At 31.0% G+C, this 18,672-nt stretch overlaps 2 protein-coding genes across 2 annotated transcripts; both read right to left on the bottom strand.

Moving 5' to 3' along the window:
- Nucleotides 1–2,318: 2,318 nt before the first annotated feature.
- LOC123654440 (esterase FE4-like) lies at nt 2,319–6,719 on the bottom strand. Its single transcript, XM_045590344.1, has 4 exons — nt 6,693–6,719; nt 5,907–6,038; nt 3,882–5,158; nt 2,319–2,575 (listed from the first exon to the last, which is right to left on the bottom strand). Exons 1-4 carry the CDS (start codon nt 6,702–6,704, stop codon nt 2,395–2,397), a joined length of 1,602 nt encoding a protein of 533 aa, XP_045446300.1. The 5' UTR covers nt 6,705–6,719; the 3' UTR covers nt 2,319–2,394.
- A 3,575-nt stretch (nt 6,720–10,294) lies between these two features.
- Nucleotides 10,295–14,708, bottom strand: LOC123654694 (juvenile hormone esterase-like). Its single transcript, XM_045590585.1, has 5 exons — nt 14,657–14,708; nt 13,977–14,001; nt 13,013–13,144; nt 10,786–12,083; nt 10,295–10,557 (listed from the first exon to the last, which is right to left on the bottom strand). Coding segments are annotated over exons 1-5 (1,641 nt in total). The 5' UTR covers nt 14,659–14,708; the 3' UTR covers nt 10,295–10,373.
- Nucleotides 14,709–18,672: the final 3,964 nt, after the last annotated feature.

The raw sequence follows: 18,672 nt of genomic DNA, 5'->3' as shown, positions 1-18,672 counted from the left end.
TGTTGATTATCACTAACAACTTTCTATAAATATTGAACCAAATTGCACTGCAGGTGCTATATTCTTTTACAAAAATGATTGTTCACAGTTAAATACATCAGTTGCACAATTGTGAAATTGTGAACAGACATAACTATTGGAAGCTTTGCTAGACTTTTTCACAACATTTTACTCCAATATTGAGTATAAGATAAAATATTTCAACAAATCGTGATAACACTAAGTAATCATTTTTATAAATTCACGCTATATAGGTACGCACTTGAACAATTCTTGAAGAGATTACTGCAAATACTTGTAAAGAAATTAATATTACTAGACATTTTATATTATTCAAGTCAAACATAACGTCCTATTTCTTTCAGCGATGAATAAAGAATAAGCTAGCCTCGAAGGGAATACATTTTATATATAACAATAAGTAAATAGTAAATAGATGTACCTAATAGTTACTTGTTTGTGTCAAACTTTTCCTTAATGTTTGGAATTCCAATTCTGCTTCAAATAATTAATAAAACTATCATAATTACATATAGATAAAACTTGGAAATACACTTAGTAGTAACAATTTTGTAAAATACTATCAGAAATTTCTTCTAGCATTTAATAATTGTATGTATCATAGCATTTTTTTTAAAATTCGTACCTACTAGTACTAGAACTTCAAGATTAACATTTGACATTGCGATGTTACCCTTACCTTATCTAAACTTTCCCAAATCTTTTTATCAGTTGACTGATGCCTTAATTGTAATCTACGATATATGATTTTTTTAACGATTTATAAATGAAAAAATAGTTAATATAGAAATTACAAATACACACGTCAAATCATTAATAAAATAAGTCAAATAATATTTTAAAATCGTTAGAATAGGATTTTAGGCAAGTTTGTTTAATCTTTATCTATACTGATAGAAGCTAAAAAGTTTGTTTGTTTAAAGCGTTAATCTGAGAAATTACTAGCTCGAATTAAAAAAAAAACTCGATATTCAATTTACCGAAAAAGCTATGGCCTTTATTTAGGTTTCATTGCTTTAAGTATTTTATTTTACAATTGAAATAAATTTGCGAATAACGTTTTATAGTATAGCGATTATTGAATTATGTGTCGTAAAAATTTTCAGTAAAAAATTATATTGGAATTAAAGTTAAAAATCAACTGATGTAAATATTTTAATCATTACAAACAGACACTTGCTGTGGTAAGTAAAGAAGCTTGAGCTCCTGGGGAGCCCTGGAGCCCCAGGAGTTGTGTCAATTAAGTCGCCAATGCTCTTGCAATGCTTCTTGTATTAAGTAATAACCAACTTTACTCAGAACAATTATTTTTATTTTGTAGCCGACTTTTTAGCCGACATAAAAAAGAAGAGGTTTCTCAATTCGACCTATATATTTTTTTACGTGTTCCCAGATAGCTTCGTCGGTTATGAACCGATTTTGATGATTCTTTTTTTGTTGGAAAGGAAATATTTCAATAACGAAACCATGATAAGAAAATTAGGATCTGATGCTGGCATCCCAGAGAATTCGAGGGAACCTTCGAAAATCGTAGTGGCGTTTGTTAATATTTTTCGTCTACTTACGTTGTTTTACTTGTAGACGTAATTGAAATTCGTTTTTTTTTCCTTTGCTAGCAAACGCACTTATTTTATTCATAAAGAGACTTGTAACAAGCCACTGTCATCAACCAGTTACATTTTAGTTGGAATGAGTTAAGCAGCATAAAAGTCAAGTGTTTCTTTTTTTAAAATCAATTTATGAGTTTATTTAACTTGAAACAAGATCAAGATGTTAATATTAGGTATATTACAATAAACATTTTATTAGAATATTAATATTCTATTAACATATGCTAGCAATACCCTTGCGAATAATTCGCACTAAATAAGTAAAAAAATTACCGACCGTCAATCATGTTGACGTTGTTTCAAAATTAAAGCCGTTATTTATATATATATATATAATTTTAATAATTAATTAATTTACAAAAACAAAAGCAATAATAAACGTTTTAGTTGTTGATACCGGTAGAGCAAGAAATTGTCTATAAAATGATATACAATTTATGTGGAGTAGCTGTGAGTTTTTTTTTTTTTTTCTAAAATGGGAGGCAAATATCTTAACCTTAGCGTATTGATATTTAAAATATATTAGTTTATGATTTTTCTATTACTACAATTTTAACATGCATTTTGCTACAACTGTGTTATTTTCATTAAATTAAATACTAATTTTTCTGGTGAAATTTATGTTAGTAATACATTATGATTAAAAAGGAATGCAGGGCCGTTGTCGATATAAATAACACACGACAATACGTATTACTTTTTTATTTATGTAACAAATATCAATTTCAAGTTCTCTACAAATAGGTAGTAAGTACATATCCATTTATAAATTTTTAGATATATGAGGAAGGCCAGCTTCTGCGTAAAGTTGATCCCAAAATTCCATTCTTCTTTCATCTGCATAATGTCCTAATGATAAAGGTTCTTCTATATTAAAATATTCTTTTCCTTTTGTCGTGTAAGGTTCCCAAACGGCTCCTAGACTGTTGTCCGGTGTTGGACGCCTTTATCAAGAAAAAAAATGAGTATGCTTTAGACCTCAAAACTGAAGTATAACTTCTTTAGTTGCCCCTATAGTAATATACGAAACGTAACTCTCTCTCTCTTTCTATCTCCCTCTCAATTTCCTTGCGCCTCACCCATCACACTTTTCGTAACGCTCTCGTCACGCATTCACCAGTTTACTACCCAAGTCAAGCGTGCGTAAAAAAGTTTTACTCCAAGAAAAAGTGCACACGTTACAAAAAATAGCTTTTCTAGTAGACATTCATTAAAATTATCGTATACATTTGCAATAGTAATAAATATATGTCTATATGAAACAAAAATATAATTTTATTTTATGACAAATCAAAGTAATAACATTAACGGTTTAGCCATTAACAACGTAATTATATATTATGCAACAGTAAAAACCCGTTCCAACTTGATTTAGGTGAACGTTCAATGAATCAACAAAAAGCCCATCTTACTGATTTCATGTAGTAAATGTTAAGGAAAATATTTTATCCTTGAAATATAGATTAACTACATACATACACAATATTGTTTCACCTGTCTGCGTCAATAACGCATTGCATGTTGTGTCATGTTGTTTATCAAAAGTTATTCGTGGAAATATACTTATTATGGTACAATTACTAAACACGTACCTATGTTTAAACGAATTATTGTAAAACTGAAGAGATTCATTTGTTTATTTTAAAAAGGTGCTATTTAAGAAGCTACATACTACCAGTTCTAATACGGAAAATTATTTAATTTCACAAGAATGATTCAGAGATCGATTATTTTATAATCTAATATTACACGATCAACAATAGAATCGAAATACGTAGTAAGACAAATTCTGAATGAAACTTATTTTGTGTATAGTGCACGCGTAATATACATACACAAAAGTTAGAAATAGACAAAGTTCTTAATAAACATAATGATCTAATATATAAAATTCTTGTGTTACGGTGTTTGTAGTTAAACTCCTCCGAAACGGCTTGACCGATTCTCATGAACTTTTGTGTGCATATTGGTTACATCTATTTTTCATACCCCTATGTTATAATGGGGGGGGGGGGGGGGGATCAAGGAAGGTTAATAACATATATGGCAAACAACGTTTGCGGGGTCAGCTAGTGTAAGTATAAATTATCTAATTTCGTATGAATGTTATTAAAGTTTATCTACAGAATACCTACCATGTAAATATGAACTGCCTCTAACAGACTGATTGACAGACTGTTAAAATTTTAAGAAAGCAAAAAATAATAAATTTTAAATCAAACACAAAAAGTTGTTCTGTATAATACTCACCCTGTCTTAGCAAAATCTGTCCACATCTTCGTAACTCTGTACACAACATCTCTCAATTTTCGATTGTTTTGGTAAGCATTTTTATTTAAATAATTATAAAATAAGTAGAAAAGTTCATCCCCGTGACTAGCACCCTTTAAATCAGTCAGACCTAGAGAATTTTTTATAACGTTCAACTCAGTGACTAGGTTGAACGAGTAAAAATAGGTAGAATCAAAATCTGTGTACAAATGTGCAAACCTATGAGCATTATACGCGAAATTGATATCAGTTTGTAAGTCACGTATTGCATTTAAATCGTTTTCAGTTATATTTCTATTGCCAACATAGAATCTTTTGATTCTATCGCCAAAATCTTTTAATTGAGTTTCTGTAATTCTTTCAACCAGTTCTTTTGGAACATAGTAAGAAGGTTCTTTATTGTATGCATCTATCCTCGCAGCATGGTATTTAACTAGTATTAGACCTTCGCCAGAATTGTATCCAATCATTAGTGGTACTCTATTCGCTTTACCCTCGAGGAGAATCTTTTCTGGCTCCTCTTCGATAAATGCCTCCACATGAGGAAATTTCTTCTCAACGACTGGTAAAAATTTAACTGGGAGTCCTCTGTAAACTTCATCTGGTGTGAAAGTCGCGAAGGTTAAATTAGTAAGTGAATACGCGTTTAAGCTTCTGAAGTAATTGAGCAGCTCTTGAACATCGCTAGTTTCAATTCCCAGAACTTTTCCTGCACGGAAAGCTCTTTCCTTTGCACCGGAAGCTACTTCTACTAAATTATACGTTCCACTTTGGGCTATAGCTCTATGAAAGAGGCCTTTCGACATTGGAGATAGCAGATGCAATGAAACACAAGACGCACCTGCACTTTCACCAAATAAAGTGACACTATTTGGATCACCTCCAAATTGAGCTATATTTTCCCTAACCCAACGAAGTGCAGCTACTTGATCCTTCATCGCTGCATTTCCAGGAACCTCGCGTGTCTCTAGGGACAAAAAACCAAGCACTTCTAGCCTATAATTAAAAGTGACCAACATAACATCGTGTTGTAATAGAAAGTCAGGCAGAAAAAAGTCGCTAGACCCTTGGGTGAATGATCCTCCATAGATAAATACCATAACAGGTATCTTAGCATGTTCGTTCAAAGATTTCGTATATACGTTTATAAATAAACAATCTTCCTCGCCTTGGTATGTAACGTTAAACTGCGTACAACTTGGACCAAAATTCACTGCTTCACGTATTCCTTTCCAAGGTTGGGGTGGTAATGGTGCCTGAAATTAATATCACAATAAGTACTATGCCCTAATAGGAAATTTAATGAGTATGTTATCTAAACTAATTATATAACTGAAAATTTTGTATGTTCGAACTTGTATACCAACGCCATATACCTACCATCAACACGATTTTAGCTATTGCATTTTAATCAATCAATAACAATTTTCTGTTGTAGAGGTTCGAAACACAGTTTTCCACTACCATTACTTAAACTTAAAAAGCCGACCGATGGCGGGATAACCATCTAACTGCTGGCTTTGAAATACAGAGGCCGAATACGGGTATCAGCGTCTTCGGTGCGACAAAGCTAGCCCTACGGTCACCAACCCGCCTGCGTGGTGACTATGGCAACACATATGAGTTTACGCCATATTGGCGCGAACTTGTGGAGGCTTATGTCCAGCAGTGGACTGCGATAGGTTGAAGTGATAATGATGTTCGAAAAAAATATCACAACGCTAGAAGTTGTGAGTTCAATTGATATTTTAGCTTTCATTTGTAATAAAGATTTTTTTCTGTCTTGACTGTATGTCTCTTTAATTTCCTTATCTTGCGTCGTAGAGCACAATCCATTCGTCACGTTTGTTATCCGTGCATTGATAAGTTTAGAGCCTGATACATACATATAATTAGCACAAAATACATCCAAGTTTTTAAAATTATACACAACCTTGACACACTTACGCTACACTTTTTATAAATCAGTTATTACATATTACTAACATTTTTCTTTGACGTTACCTTAAATCGAAGATTTCCAATAGGTGGCCTGGCGTATGGGATTCCTTTGAAACTGTAGTAAGGTGATCCATCAACTAAACTGCCCAAGGAACCTTTTATCTTTCCTTCCTTAACTGTAACTATTGGTTCATCCTACATTTAAAAAAAGTAAATAAGTATAAAATGTATCCTATTAATTCTATCCTACTTTTTCTTAAGTTACAAGCGAAATAATTACTAATAACGAACTACAATTACAAGTATTTAAAGTACCTAATTCGTATTCGGATAGCTAATAAAAAAATAGAAAAATAATAAAAAAAATTGTTGTATATCCAGTAACTAGACATTTGCTTTGCGAGATGCGAGTTTCAATAAATGCGCCTTTGAAAAATTATTTAACATTACACCGTAGTAATTTTACTCGCGCGAATGCAATGTATGGAATACCAAATATTAATTTACAGTTAGTGTAAATTTTGCGCGGTAACAAAATAAAGCACAAACACATGGTGGACTAATTTATCTAATATTGTAAAGAAAAAAAAAATACACACCACTCACAAAATCAGTATAAAAATTTAGTCTTTTATGTCTTAAATTTTATTTACTTGTACGAATAATATATTATATTAGTATGTGGCTACACCCGTATGATCTTTTTTTGTGCCTAGGCACCATATTTATTATTGCCCTCATTTCAGCACTATATTTCGATATAGGCTTAGTAAATATTGACAAGTCAATTCCACTTAAATGAATGATATCTAACACTGATGAATAAATATAGTACTAAAAATAACTCACTTGATGTTTCATTGAGACGGTAAAAGGTATTTGTAAACAAAGCACGATTACAATTAAATAATGTAAGCGAAACATTATTAAATATTGTTGTTGTGCAAAGTAAATAAATTTAAAACTTAAATTTGTATTATATGAGAACTACCGCGTAAGCTGACCACTTTACCGATCTCTCGGTAGAGAGTACTATATTCCTTGTTACCGATCAACTGAGTAATTGAAAGTGTAAAGAACGTGTGATGTTTTTCCTTAATATGACCACATAAATAATCTTGAAACAATCAGTTGTATTATTAGACAAATGTAAATAAATAATAAAACATACTTATATATAGTTTTTAAACGTGTAAACTGTAAACAAAGTTTTTTAATTTTTGTACTTGGGTAATGTTGCCAGATTTGGAAATTTTGTCCATTAATACAAAATATGAAAAATCGCATTTGAAAGAAGTCAACTAAGAATATAGAGCAATAATAATAATTAATTTGTTAATGGATTTCATACGGGACATGTACCTAACTAAATAAATACTAAGCGATGTAGGTATTTACAATTTAAAAAATAGTAACTTGATTTTCTCTTCGTTTCTTCTTAGCTATTAGCTCTACACCTCTTTAGCTTTGATCTGTAAAGTTGAAGTATTTCCCCAGACGGGCTACTTCAGATTTAGTGCATGATATCCTGCTGTCTCCTACCTTAATAAAAATTACTTTAGAAAAACAGTTAAGTCCTGAGTATTATTTATTAATTATATCAATTTGTAGGTAGGTATATTCTACATTTTGTTTATAATTAAGTTTTCTAATTGTACCCTTGGTCTCACTTCACCGGTTACTGATATCTGACCTATAATGGTATTTCATATAACAAGTTTGTCATATATTTTGAAGCAATTATCAAATTGCAAGAAGCCTGCCCAGCGTGGTGACTATGGGCAAAACACATGAGTTTACGTTATTTTTGGCGTAAACTTGTGGAGGCCTATGTCCAGCAGTGGACTGTATAGGCTGTAATGAGATAATGAGAAGAAGAATGACAGCTCTGGTGTAGTGGTGCATGTGCCATATACGCGGCTAAGCACCGGCGGTTTAAGGGTTCGATTCCCGCTCCGGATGGATATTTGTATTTTTATAAATATTTCTTTCCGGTTTGGTTGTCTGTCCTTGTGGGTCTCCCCACCGTGCCTCGGATAGCACGTTCAGTTGTCTGTTCCGCTTGTTATCATGTACACCTGATATCGATCTTTACTCATAGTAGGTATTATATCCGCCAACGATAAAGAGCTCAATGCTCAGCAGCGTGGTGTTACAGACTGAATCGTGAAGATGGACGAAAATAAAAGAAATCGTAAATTAAATAGTTGTTTATTTGGTATAAAATACAATAAAACGAATGGCCTACTGATAAGCTCTTGTAAGTTTTCGTGGCAGGCTTATGTATAAGTTTTAACTATGTGTTTTTTGTATTTTGAACAAAAAAAAAAAAGTCAAATGGCCAAGAAATCTCTAAGTCCACAGTCTATTAGAGGGGTCCATTGGTGTCAAATGTCAAGTTCAAAGTTTTCTGTATTCCTTTTTAAATTTGGGAGTTGAAAGCCATTAACTTTAAGAAAAAGAAGAAGAAAATTGGGAGTTTACTTCAAAAATGAAATATTGTTTATAGCTGTTTCAAACTAAGCGTGTTTTTATTTGTCGTTGTTTCTTTATCGGATTTTTACGTAAGCGAAGTCAAGGGCATAAACTTAGTCTACCAAGTGTATTATTTTCGCCAAGTTATATGTCTCCAGATAAAAAATCCTAAGTTTAATGGTATTTATCCCAATTGAAATCGATTATTTCGTATTTTCCTCAATTGAAAGGAGTCCTCAGATGTTTTATTCTAAAATACCCCTAATTTTTACTGTTGTAATTACTATTTAAGATCCACGAATTTGTTACATCGTTTTTTTTATTCTTAAAAAAGAATAGGAGATTTAATATTATAATTAATTTTTAATAATATATTTAAATTTTGCAGAAAAGGTAGGCTATCGGAAATCCTCGAACGGTCGAGGTGCACCGAGCCACGTGCTGTAGTGTACTTTTCGAGTCCGACAAAATGACTAAATCATACCCCCGGAGTATCAGCAACATAAGTAGCAGCAAAGACTTAGTGATTTTTTGAACCTGACCATTTAAATGTATGTTACTTAAATAATTAACCATCACAGACAAAGAGAGATTTACCCTAAATTAATTCTATATAATAAATTTTATTATACTTAAAATTAGATAACAATTCTTGCGCCTTTTTTATAAATATATACGTGCCAAATATATCGCACCTTCGGTGCAACAAAGTCACAACAGCTCATTTCTTAATTTTACAGGAGAGGACTTTTAATTTTTTTTTTTCGCATTATATCCTCATTTCTGGATTACTATTTATGGTTTTAGGTTTAAAATCTTTATAAAATTAATAGTTTACTTTCTTTGCTATAGTTTAAAAAGTTTATATTAAGTTATCAAAAAGTCCTAATAAAAGACAACAAAAAGTGTCCTGAATTGTGACTTTGTTGCTACGAAGGTGCAATATGTAATGCTTTGTTTTAGTAAAATCTACATTCAATAATTATTATTGTTTTTAAAACTACATTATATTGTACAATTCGCATATACAATTTGATTAAAAACAAAACAAAGTTATATTTTGATAGTAACCAAACCAGTCAGAAATAATTAAATATAATGAATCATTCAAAAACAAAAATGAAAACTACAATAGGTAATGCCAATCTGTTACAATTCTTTGTTAATAATATCTTTATACCAAAATCCTTTCATTTAAAAATTAATAAACCTTTCAGTAATACCCTATTACCCAACACATATAAATTATTAATAACCCATTCCATAATTGTGTTTGCTCGCAAACGAAAAAAAAAAACCGGCTTCAATTACATCGACAATACAACGTAAGTAGACGAAAAAATAGTCAAGTAAAAACGCGATGTCAAAGATTACTCAAAAAGTAATCGTCCGATCTCGATCAAATTCAAATGGGACCACATGACAAACGTCAACTTTCGATTAAACAAAAGTCATCCATATCGGTATCGGCCTCCTTCTCGAAGTTGTTGCGGCCTAGTTGGATCGTATGGCCTAGGTAAACATAATTCTGAACAACTTCGAGAAGGGTACCATCGATCGAAACCGGTCTCGGTATGACTTGGTTGTTACACATAACTTTCGTTTCGTCCAAGTTCATACCGAGACCGACTTGTCGGGAGGACTCGTTCATGCCGGCCAGCATTTGGCCTGACTCATCCAACGTCCCCATAAAGATGACGATATCGTCGACGAAACGAAGGTGAGAGATATATTCGCCGTTGACGTTGATACCTCGTTCCCCCAAATTCAAGGTCTTAAAGACGTCCTCCAGCACAGTGATGAACAGTTTCTGTGATATTACATCTCCCTGTCTTACCTCATGCCGGAAGAAAATGGGTCTTATTCTTTGGTCTTCGATATGAACGATCATCGTCGATGCGTCATACGATATGACATCTCTATGGGTCTTAGTAGTAAGTCGTAATTCAAAATAACATAGAATAAATAAAAAAAACTTAAACCTAGGATTTATATTTTTAGGAAAATAAGGTTTGAGCATATTTCGTGCATTAATGCGAGTCACGGCCTGTGTATTTACAAATTACTTTTACTACTAGCGGGAAGTCCCGCCTCAATGTAAATCTTGTCCCAAAATTCCATACGATCCTGTTCACCACTTTTTCTCATAGACAACTTTTCATCTATATTAAAATACTCTTTATTCGATTTTGTGTACGGCGTCCATTTTACATTCCATCTATTATCTGGAGTGGGATTTCTGAAAAAGTAAGACAATATTAAGGAAAATCATTTTCATTCAAGTTGAATTTTTAATATTTGTAATTATGTTCATTCTTTGGCGACATAATCGACATGACCCATTTACTTTTAATTATTTTTCTAACATACAGCTTTGTAAAAGTTTTTTTTTAAATCTTAATTATACGATATCTCTCAAGTTTTAACATCAAGTGACTAAAAATATACAAAAAAAAAAAAAAAATACCCATATTTAGCAAAATCAGTCCAGAGTGTCGTAATCAAATTTACATATTCCATTAGTTTCTCGTTTTCTTTGAATTTATCATCGGTCAAACTGCTCTTAAACATATAAAACATATCGTCACCGTGACTAGCTCCTTCTTCAGCTTCGAAACCCAACATTGTTTTCAAGAAATTTAAATTCGTGCTTAAATTAAATCTGTACATGAAAATTGATTTACAATGCTCCGCATAAAAATTAACAAATCTATGAACCGGGTAAATTATATATCGGTCTGCCAATAAGTCGGATAAAATTTTCATGCTATCTTCTGTTATTTCTTCGTTATCAAAATAGAATTGTTTCAATCGACTACCAAATTCTAAGGCTTTCTCTTCTGATATACTCTCCATTAACTGTTGAGGTAAAAAGTGTGATGGAAACTTATTTTTAATTTCTAGTTTTCTCAATTCAGGCAATACAAATACTAGCCCTTCTGCGGTATTATACCCTGCCATAAGCGGGACTTTGTTAAATCTGCCCACTGTTAATATGTCAACAGGATTTTCGGTCAGAAACGCCTCTGAATTCGAAAACTTTTCGACAACAGGTGTGAAAATCAAAGGTATTTCCTTAAGCCTTTCGTCTTTTGTTCTTACGTGGAAACCAATTGATATTAGTTTATCAGACGGTACGCTCTGTAGGAAATCGAGAAGTTCATATGGATCGTTTGTTTCTTTTCCTAAATGTTTACCAACTTTGAAAGCTCTTTCTTTGCCATTTGTTTGGTGTGCCCAACTAGCTAGGCATGCTCCACTTTGAGATATAGCCTTATGAAACAGTCCTTTAGACATGGGCGATAACATATGGTAAGTGACTGACGCTCCGCCGGCACTTTCTCCAAAAATCGTAATATTTTCTGGATCACCTCCAAACTGGCCAGCATTATTTTTAACCCACTGAAGTGCAGCGACTTGGTCTTTTAAACCAGCATTTCCCGGCACTTCTGGAATATCGAGACATAAAAATCCGAATACTTCCAATCTATAGTTAATAGTCACTAGAACAACATCATGGTGGATTAAAAACTCCGGACCGTACATGTCGGTATTTCCAGACCCTGATGCAAAACCACCGCCGTGAATGAAAACCATGACAGGTATTTTTGAATCTGGTTTCAGGGATTTGGTATAAACGTTTAGAAATAGACAATTTTCACTGCCATCTATTTTTTCTTGAGTTATGAGATCATTTTGAGGACACACTGGACCATGTTCTATCGCATCTAAGACTCCATTCCATGGCTTTAATGGCAGAGGCGCCTTGAAATAAAAATTTGAATTTATGAAAATCTTACAGACGTATAAATTTAAAATGAGAAACAGGGTATCCACATATACCTAATGAGTACAAGTTTGTTGTGTTGATAGATAAATTAATTTAAAAATATATAAAATTATCTATAATTAAATTAATTATTATATTTAAAAGAACCACGCATTGATAAACTTGCAAAAGTGACCACGCAAAATAATTCTGTACCTAATTATAAGTATACAATTTAAATCTATTAATGATAAATTTTTACATAAAAAAATTTAAATTTTGAAGTTGTGAAACTATGTACCGTCCAAAACAATTGAGATAAAGCCATAAAATAATTTTATCAAAAGAGTCTAACAAATAAAGATAATTAATTATTATGTATGTATCATTTACAGTGTGACTAAATAATGAGGTTGTTGTGCCTCGGAGAGCATCTTAAGCTATCGGTCACGGTTGTCATCATAAATACCTGATGGCGATCGTTATTCATAGTACGGATATCCGCTAACCCGCAGTAGAGCAGTACGGTGAATTAATCCAATCCTTCTCCTACGTGCAAAGAGTGGCTTATGACTAATAGTGGGATATTACAGGCGGTATCGTACATATATTTTGCTTTTTATAAAGATTTACTGTATTTACTACTTTAATATTTGTACTGTACGAAATGAATAGAAGAAAAAAAAAAAAAAGAAAATGACTGAAATTAGTCAAATGGTGAATGGAATTTTGTGCTACTGGATAATACTTGATGTTGATACAGTTTTTTTTCAATATTGATTCATTTATTAATTTGTTGACCTAATAGAAAAAGAATCACAGATATTAACATAAGAAAAACATGTAGACTCTTTGTCTTTAATGATATCAATATTTTTCATACCATATTATGAACTGTTTAACTTTTTCCATAACATAGTCTCACCTTAAATCTCAGTTTTCCAACAGGAGGTTGAGCATACGGGATTCCTTTGAAACTATAGTATTTAGATCCGTCTAGCAAATCTTTTACTGCACCTCGTAGCTTGCCTTCTCGAATTGTTACTACTGGGTTTGACTAAAAACATAAATTACTTAATATAGTTATATAAACAACCTTTTTGGTAACATTAAATATTATTTGGTAATATAAAATAACTTTTTAAAACATATTATGTATTCAATGTAAAATTACATTATCAAAAGTCAAATTTTATTATTGGTTAGGGGCGTTCATAAAATACGTGAGATGTTTAATGGGGGGAGGGGGTAGATACAAATCTCATGTAATCTTACGTTGGAAAGAGGGAAGATATCACGCAATTTTTTTCTGATTGAAACAAAAAAGAATTATACTATTTTGGTCCATTTAATCCAGATTGTACATGCTTAAGATTTAATCTTAAGCGTAATCGTAATACGATTAAGATCATTCACTAATTCGTTCGAAAGAAAATAATTTCAATAACAATCTAACGCGTTTACGTAAGAAACCCACATTTTGAAAAATCTCACGTGAGATTGGGGGTTGGGGGAGGGGGGTTGAATAAAATCTCACAACATCTCACCACGGGGGGAGGGAGGGACAAATTAAAAAAAAATACCTCATGTAATTTATGGACCTCTCTTATATAATATTTATATTAATATTAATTTTAATTGAACATAGCCTTGCACACCTATATTTTTTTTACAGTGTCCTTTGCCAACCTGCCTGTGTTGATTGGAAGATGTTGCTTTGAGAGATATTTTTTTAATATATATTGGCTGTAAGCCTTTTTTTATTTATAATCTGTGGTATACAATAAAAGTATACCATATTCATTAATTCAAGTTATCAATTTAGAACAAATATTTTTGATAAAAAAAATACTATAATAAAGTATTAGAAATCTGATAAGGTAACTTACCATTGTTTTTGAAGTAGCAAAGGACCTAAAATTAAAAATTATCTTTTTGAATATGTTTCTTTGTAACCAAGCCATATTTAAATAGTAATTTAATAGTTTTATCTTTGTTTAATAATTTTTGTTTTTAATTTTTGTATATAAAAATAAAATAAAAAATATTTATAAATACACGCTAAATAATCTTGACCATACGAGCTCTGGTATGGATGGTATTAGGACCAAACAATACAAATACATTAGTAACCTACTAGCTCAAAACCTAGGAAATTGTTTTAATATACTTAAGAACATCTTGACCATGTGATACCTGTTTGAAAGTAACGTAACTCTTAAATTAATTTGAGGTTCGTTTTTATATCACCACTATTTGTTTACTTAAGTATGTGGGAACTATATAAAAAAAGTAAGAAAATAGAAACACGTCACTGGCTTACGTACACAATAGCACTAGTTTATCAGTTGATAAAATAATACACAGTTAAAAACTTCTCAAGAAAATAATTTTTAATTAAGCTGTTACATTGAATTTTTGTTGCCAAGTTTTTACTCATTAGATTGATTTCTTTAATTAACATTTACGAATTACTGATTCATTTACAATTAATGCACGTTTTTAAGTCTTCGATTTATTAACATTAAGGAAAAAACTAAACACGAAATGTAATATTTTTATTACTAACATTAATACGACAAATGGTTATGTCACTGTCATCGGTGATAGTGAATAGTGATGACCCGGAGCCGTTGTTGCCAACTCTCAAAAATTATCCCCCTAAATTCCCCAATCAAAAACCCCTAAAGTCTTTACAATTACTAGGGAACCCCACTATTTTTTTTTATTGTTTATAAAATGAATAATTAAATATTTTTAAATAAATAATACATTAAAAATAATTAATAAATAGTATAATATCATTAAACATATAGTATATATTTGACAATACTTTTTTATCTCTAATATTAGATATTTTAACGAATGATTTGCTGATAAACGTACGAATTGAACAAGCAAATAACTAATAATAATCAACGTATTTGTAGTAAACTTAAACGCAGTTTAACCTCGCATTTTATTTATTTCTGCTTTCTTAGTAACAAGCAATCGCACTAGATGTTGCTAAGGCAGTATATATCAAAATGAATATAATTCACTACTGGCTAGATTGGATTATCCCAGGGCATATTCTATTACACTTTTTTTTGCTTATTTTGAAATAAACACTAAAAAAAAATATTTGTAGTAAAAATCCCTAAAAATACTTTTATAAATGATACCCCTAAAAACTCCCCATCATGGAGCGGTGACATTGAAAACAAAAAGTATCAGCAGTGCTGCCATTGGCATCAGATTTTTTGTCTATCGTATTTTATAGCAACATTGTAACGATATGTTTTACCTTAATAATGTTGTTTTAATACAAACAATAGTAATGTTTACTTTATATGTCTAGTTAAATCTTGCGGTCTTGAATCGACCTTGAATTGGTCTCGAATGACGAAAAAATTCTGATTAAACTCTTAATAGTTAATAATTGATCACTGGTTTTTCGTGTATTTTAGTATTTATACCATAAATAAAATCAACTATAAAATTGTATATAATGACGCTATAGGTGTTTTGCAGATTTATAAACACTTTATAAAAATATAAACCGACAGAGAAATTACGACGACTCTAGGAAAGGAGGAAAAAAAACATTTCTCTGTGAAATATGGTATTTAATTTATCTTTTGACTTTTGGAGTTTATGGAGTATTGATAATAAAAAATAGTTAACGTTTTTTTTACTGCGATTAACTATTATTACTTCAGAACTACGTGCCATAAGTATCACTATCTTATACAGTGATCACTGATCAGTGTAATTTTAATTTAAAAAACTCTGTAACCTAAAACAAATAGAATTAAATTATTAAATAAATTTATAATTGATAGTTAAATATAAAACCAATAAAGGAACTAAATTTATGTATCACTGTAACCAAAATAATAAGCTAATGTAATTTATTCAATGAGTAAGTTTATGCGTATAACGAAATGATGGTGCTATGTACGTGCAACGGAAGCGCGCGAATTTTCAAAAAAGCGCGACAACATAAAAATTAAAATTTATAAAAATTTATATTTACATTAAGCCAGAAATATTTATATATTTATTTTACGCAATTATAAAAAGTTTATCCAGTAATATTGTGATACGGGTTGAGTGTTCGACTGCAATGATTGGATCTGTGCGATTTTCGCACTTAAATTTATTAATAGAAATGGCTCTTTTTGTCTACCTACTTGCTTATCGGTTCACCCACTTCAAACACTTCTAGTGTAAATAAGGATTACCTATATTATCAATTTTATTGTGACCAGGAATTATTTTTTTAGAGCGCAAATCCTGTGATATCTGCGCAAAATCGGACATTTGTGCAAATAAATTCTAGTATACTTTTCATAGTAATTATTTATTTTGTATCATTTGTATTTATTAAAGGGTTTGCACGTGTTGTTTTACGGTGTATATTCACCTTGTAAACGACAGGTTTGCGATATATGCGAGGATAACGCACGATAGCCGATGTTTACGAGTTGGCATCGATGTTTGTAATTCGTTCAGTAGTTTTCGCATTTAACTTCTGTTATTTTTGAATGTAGAAAAACATTTTTTTTTCTGAATCTCAATTGTGATTATAAAATAAAACTACAGTGTTAAGAAGAATAATTGAAAAAAGGTCGTGCTACATGACAACACGATCTTCAATTTGCGTATCAAGAATTATGAGAAGTACGTTAGGTTTTGAATATTCATTTACAATATCATCAAGATTTCATATAAATTTAACTTATTTTTATTACATACTTTTTGTTTTTCATTTTTAAATAGACAAACAATAACAGGAATATTAAAAAAAAATATTCATGTAGGTTTAGCAAGTAATTGCTTATTTTCATTTTGCTTTTTATAACAATGCCGGTTAAATATTTTAGTTACACAAATGTCCGATAACTTGTTAAAAAAATAATATACATTTTTGGTATAAAAATAAGTAAGGAAATTGTATACAAATTTTAGAATAAATAAATAAATACATATAAAAAAAGCTGTTTTGCCATATATGTATGATGTCAGGTAAGCGTAGCATTGGCTGACTTCTCAAAAGGTGTGGCTACATATAATTTAAAAAGAGAGGATTTCCATCGGTTTTAGGCTGTTTAGGACCACCCGTATTAGGATTCTATGAAGACAACGTATTTCAATTGAATGATTGTTTAGTGACAGTGTACATATTTATTAAAGATGCATGATATCTATCGCTGATTTTTTTATAAGGCTTAATGAATTATTTTATAGCCAGAACAATCAGTTTGGAAGTCTGTTAATAACATTATGTTACTTGTTTTTTTTTTTGTTTGGCTTTATTTTTTGGCTTACAAGACCATATTATATTGTTTTTCACGAGTTGACAAAAAGTTTAATAACTCGAATTAGTTTAAAATATGCACATACCTGATATCTCTGTGTGTCTACATTGTGTCCCAGTAATATACACCATTAAGGCCATACCGCAACAAAATACATAATAATCCCTGAAAATCTTTTACTTTGCCATTCTATAAATTGTATTATTTCTAAGTGTCTTTTTTGTCTAAACACGTTCTTGTATTATTTCGGCATAAAATTTTATCAAACTGCATTGGACTTATTGTAACGAAATCAAAATATCTAACTACCATAGACATTTTTATTACATCACACAATAAGAAAAATGAAACGATAAAACTTTATAACAAAAAAAGTAATTTATTCCACGAAGAAATTAATATTTACAATGCTTTTATATCGAAATCAATCATGGAATATGGAAACCAAATCACGAAAAATGAGCGTGTTAAATCGAGTTATTGCTTTTGATATTGCAAAATTTAATAACGCTACTATCTGTCATTACACAGCTGACGTTTCGTGTTATTTTTCTCACGAACGTCACATTTTTATTAAGGAAATAACTCCGTTATTTGACGCTGAACAAATAACTCATTGGACATATTATTAGTTACGCATTGAGGTGTTGTTTATGATTAGTATTACTAAAATAATCTATGTTTATTATTTTTGGTAAGCAGTATAAAAAAATTAATACATTGATTAAATAATTAGTTTCAACACATTTTTTACGCTATAATTTTAGTCGTTTTTACATTAGGAATGATTAAATTTTTTATAAATGTTTACAAAATGTCTAACACACAAAATCAACCAATACTATACCTTATTATGTCACATAATTCTGAAATACAAAATAAAGTTTAAATTTTATATAAATAAATTTGGTGTCACAAAATAATTACAAGTCCAAAACATATATATACACCAGTTCGATCACTAACTGTTTAAGAATTTAAAAGGTCGTCTTTTGTAAAAATAAGTAAGGACTATTTCACAACAATCTATTTATTGCCTCACTCATCATCATTATCACTTCACTTATCGCAGTCCGCTGCTGGACATAGGCCTCCACAAGTTCGCGCTAAAAATGGCGTGAACTCATGTGTGTTGCCCATAGTCACACTGGGCAGGTGACCGCAGGGTTTGCTTTATCGCATCGAAGACGCTGCTGTCCATCTTCGACCTGTGTATTTCAAAGCCAGCAGTTGAATGATTATCCCGCCATCGATCGGCTTTATAAGTTTCAAGGTGGTAGTG

This window comes from Melitaea cinxia, chromosome 6 (genome assembly GCF_905220565.1).
Source record: "Melitaea cinxia chromosome 6, ilMelCinx1.1, whole genome shotgun sequence".
Taxonomy (NCBI): Eukaryota; Metazoa; Arthropoda; class Insecta; order Lepidoptera; family Nymphalidae; genus Melitaea; species Melitaea cinxia.
This window is presented reverse-complemented; position numbering and strand designations above follow the sequence as displayed.

Bases quoted from the DNA above. Each gene is read 5' to 3' on its own strand.
- LOC123654440 (XM_045590344.1), bottom strand. The intron at 5,159-5,906 runs GTAACGTCAAAG...TATTAATTTCAG, and splicing joins TTGGAAATCTTCGATTTAAG to GCACCATTACCACCCCAACC. The intron at 2,576-3,881 runs GTGAGTATTATA...TTCTTGATAAAG, and splicing joins ACAGATTTTGCTAAGACAGG to GCGTCCAACACCGGACAACA.
- LOC123654694 (XM_045590585.1), bottom strand. The intron at 12,084-13,012 runs GTGAGACTATGT...TTTTATTTCAAG, and splicing joins TTGGAAAACTGAGATTTAAG to GCGCCTCTGCCATTAAAGCC. The intron at 10,558-10,785 runs GTATTTTTTTTT...TTACTTTTTCAG, and splicing joins ACTGATTTTGCTAAATATGG to AAATCCCACTCCAGATAATA.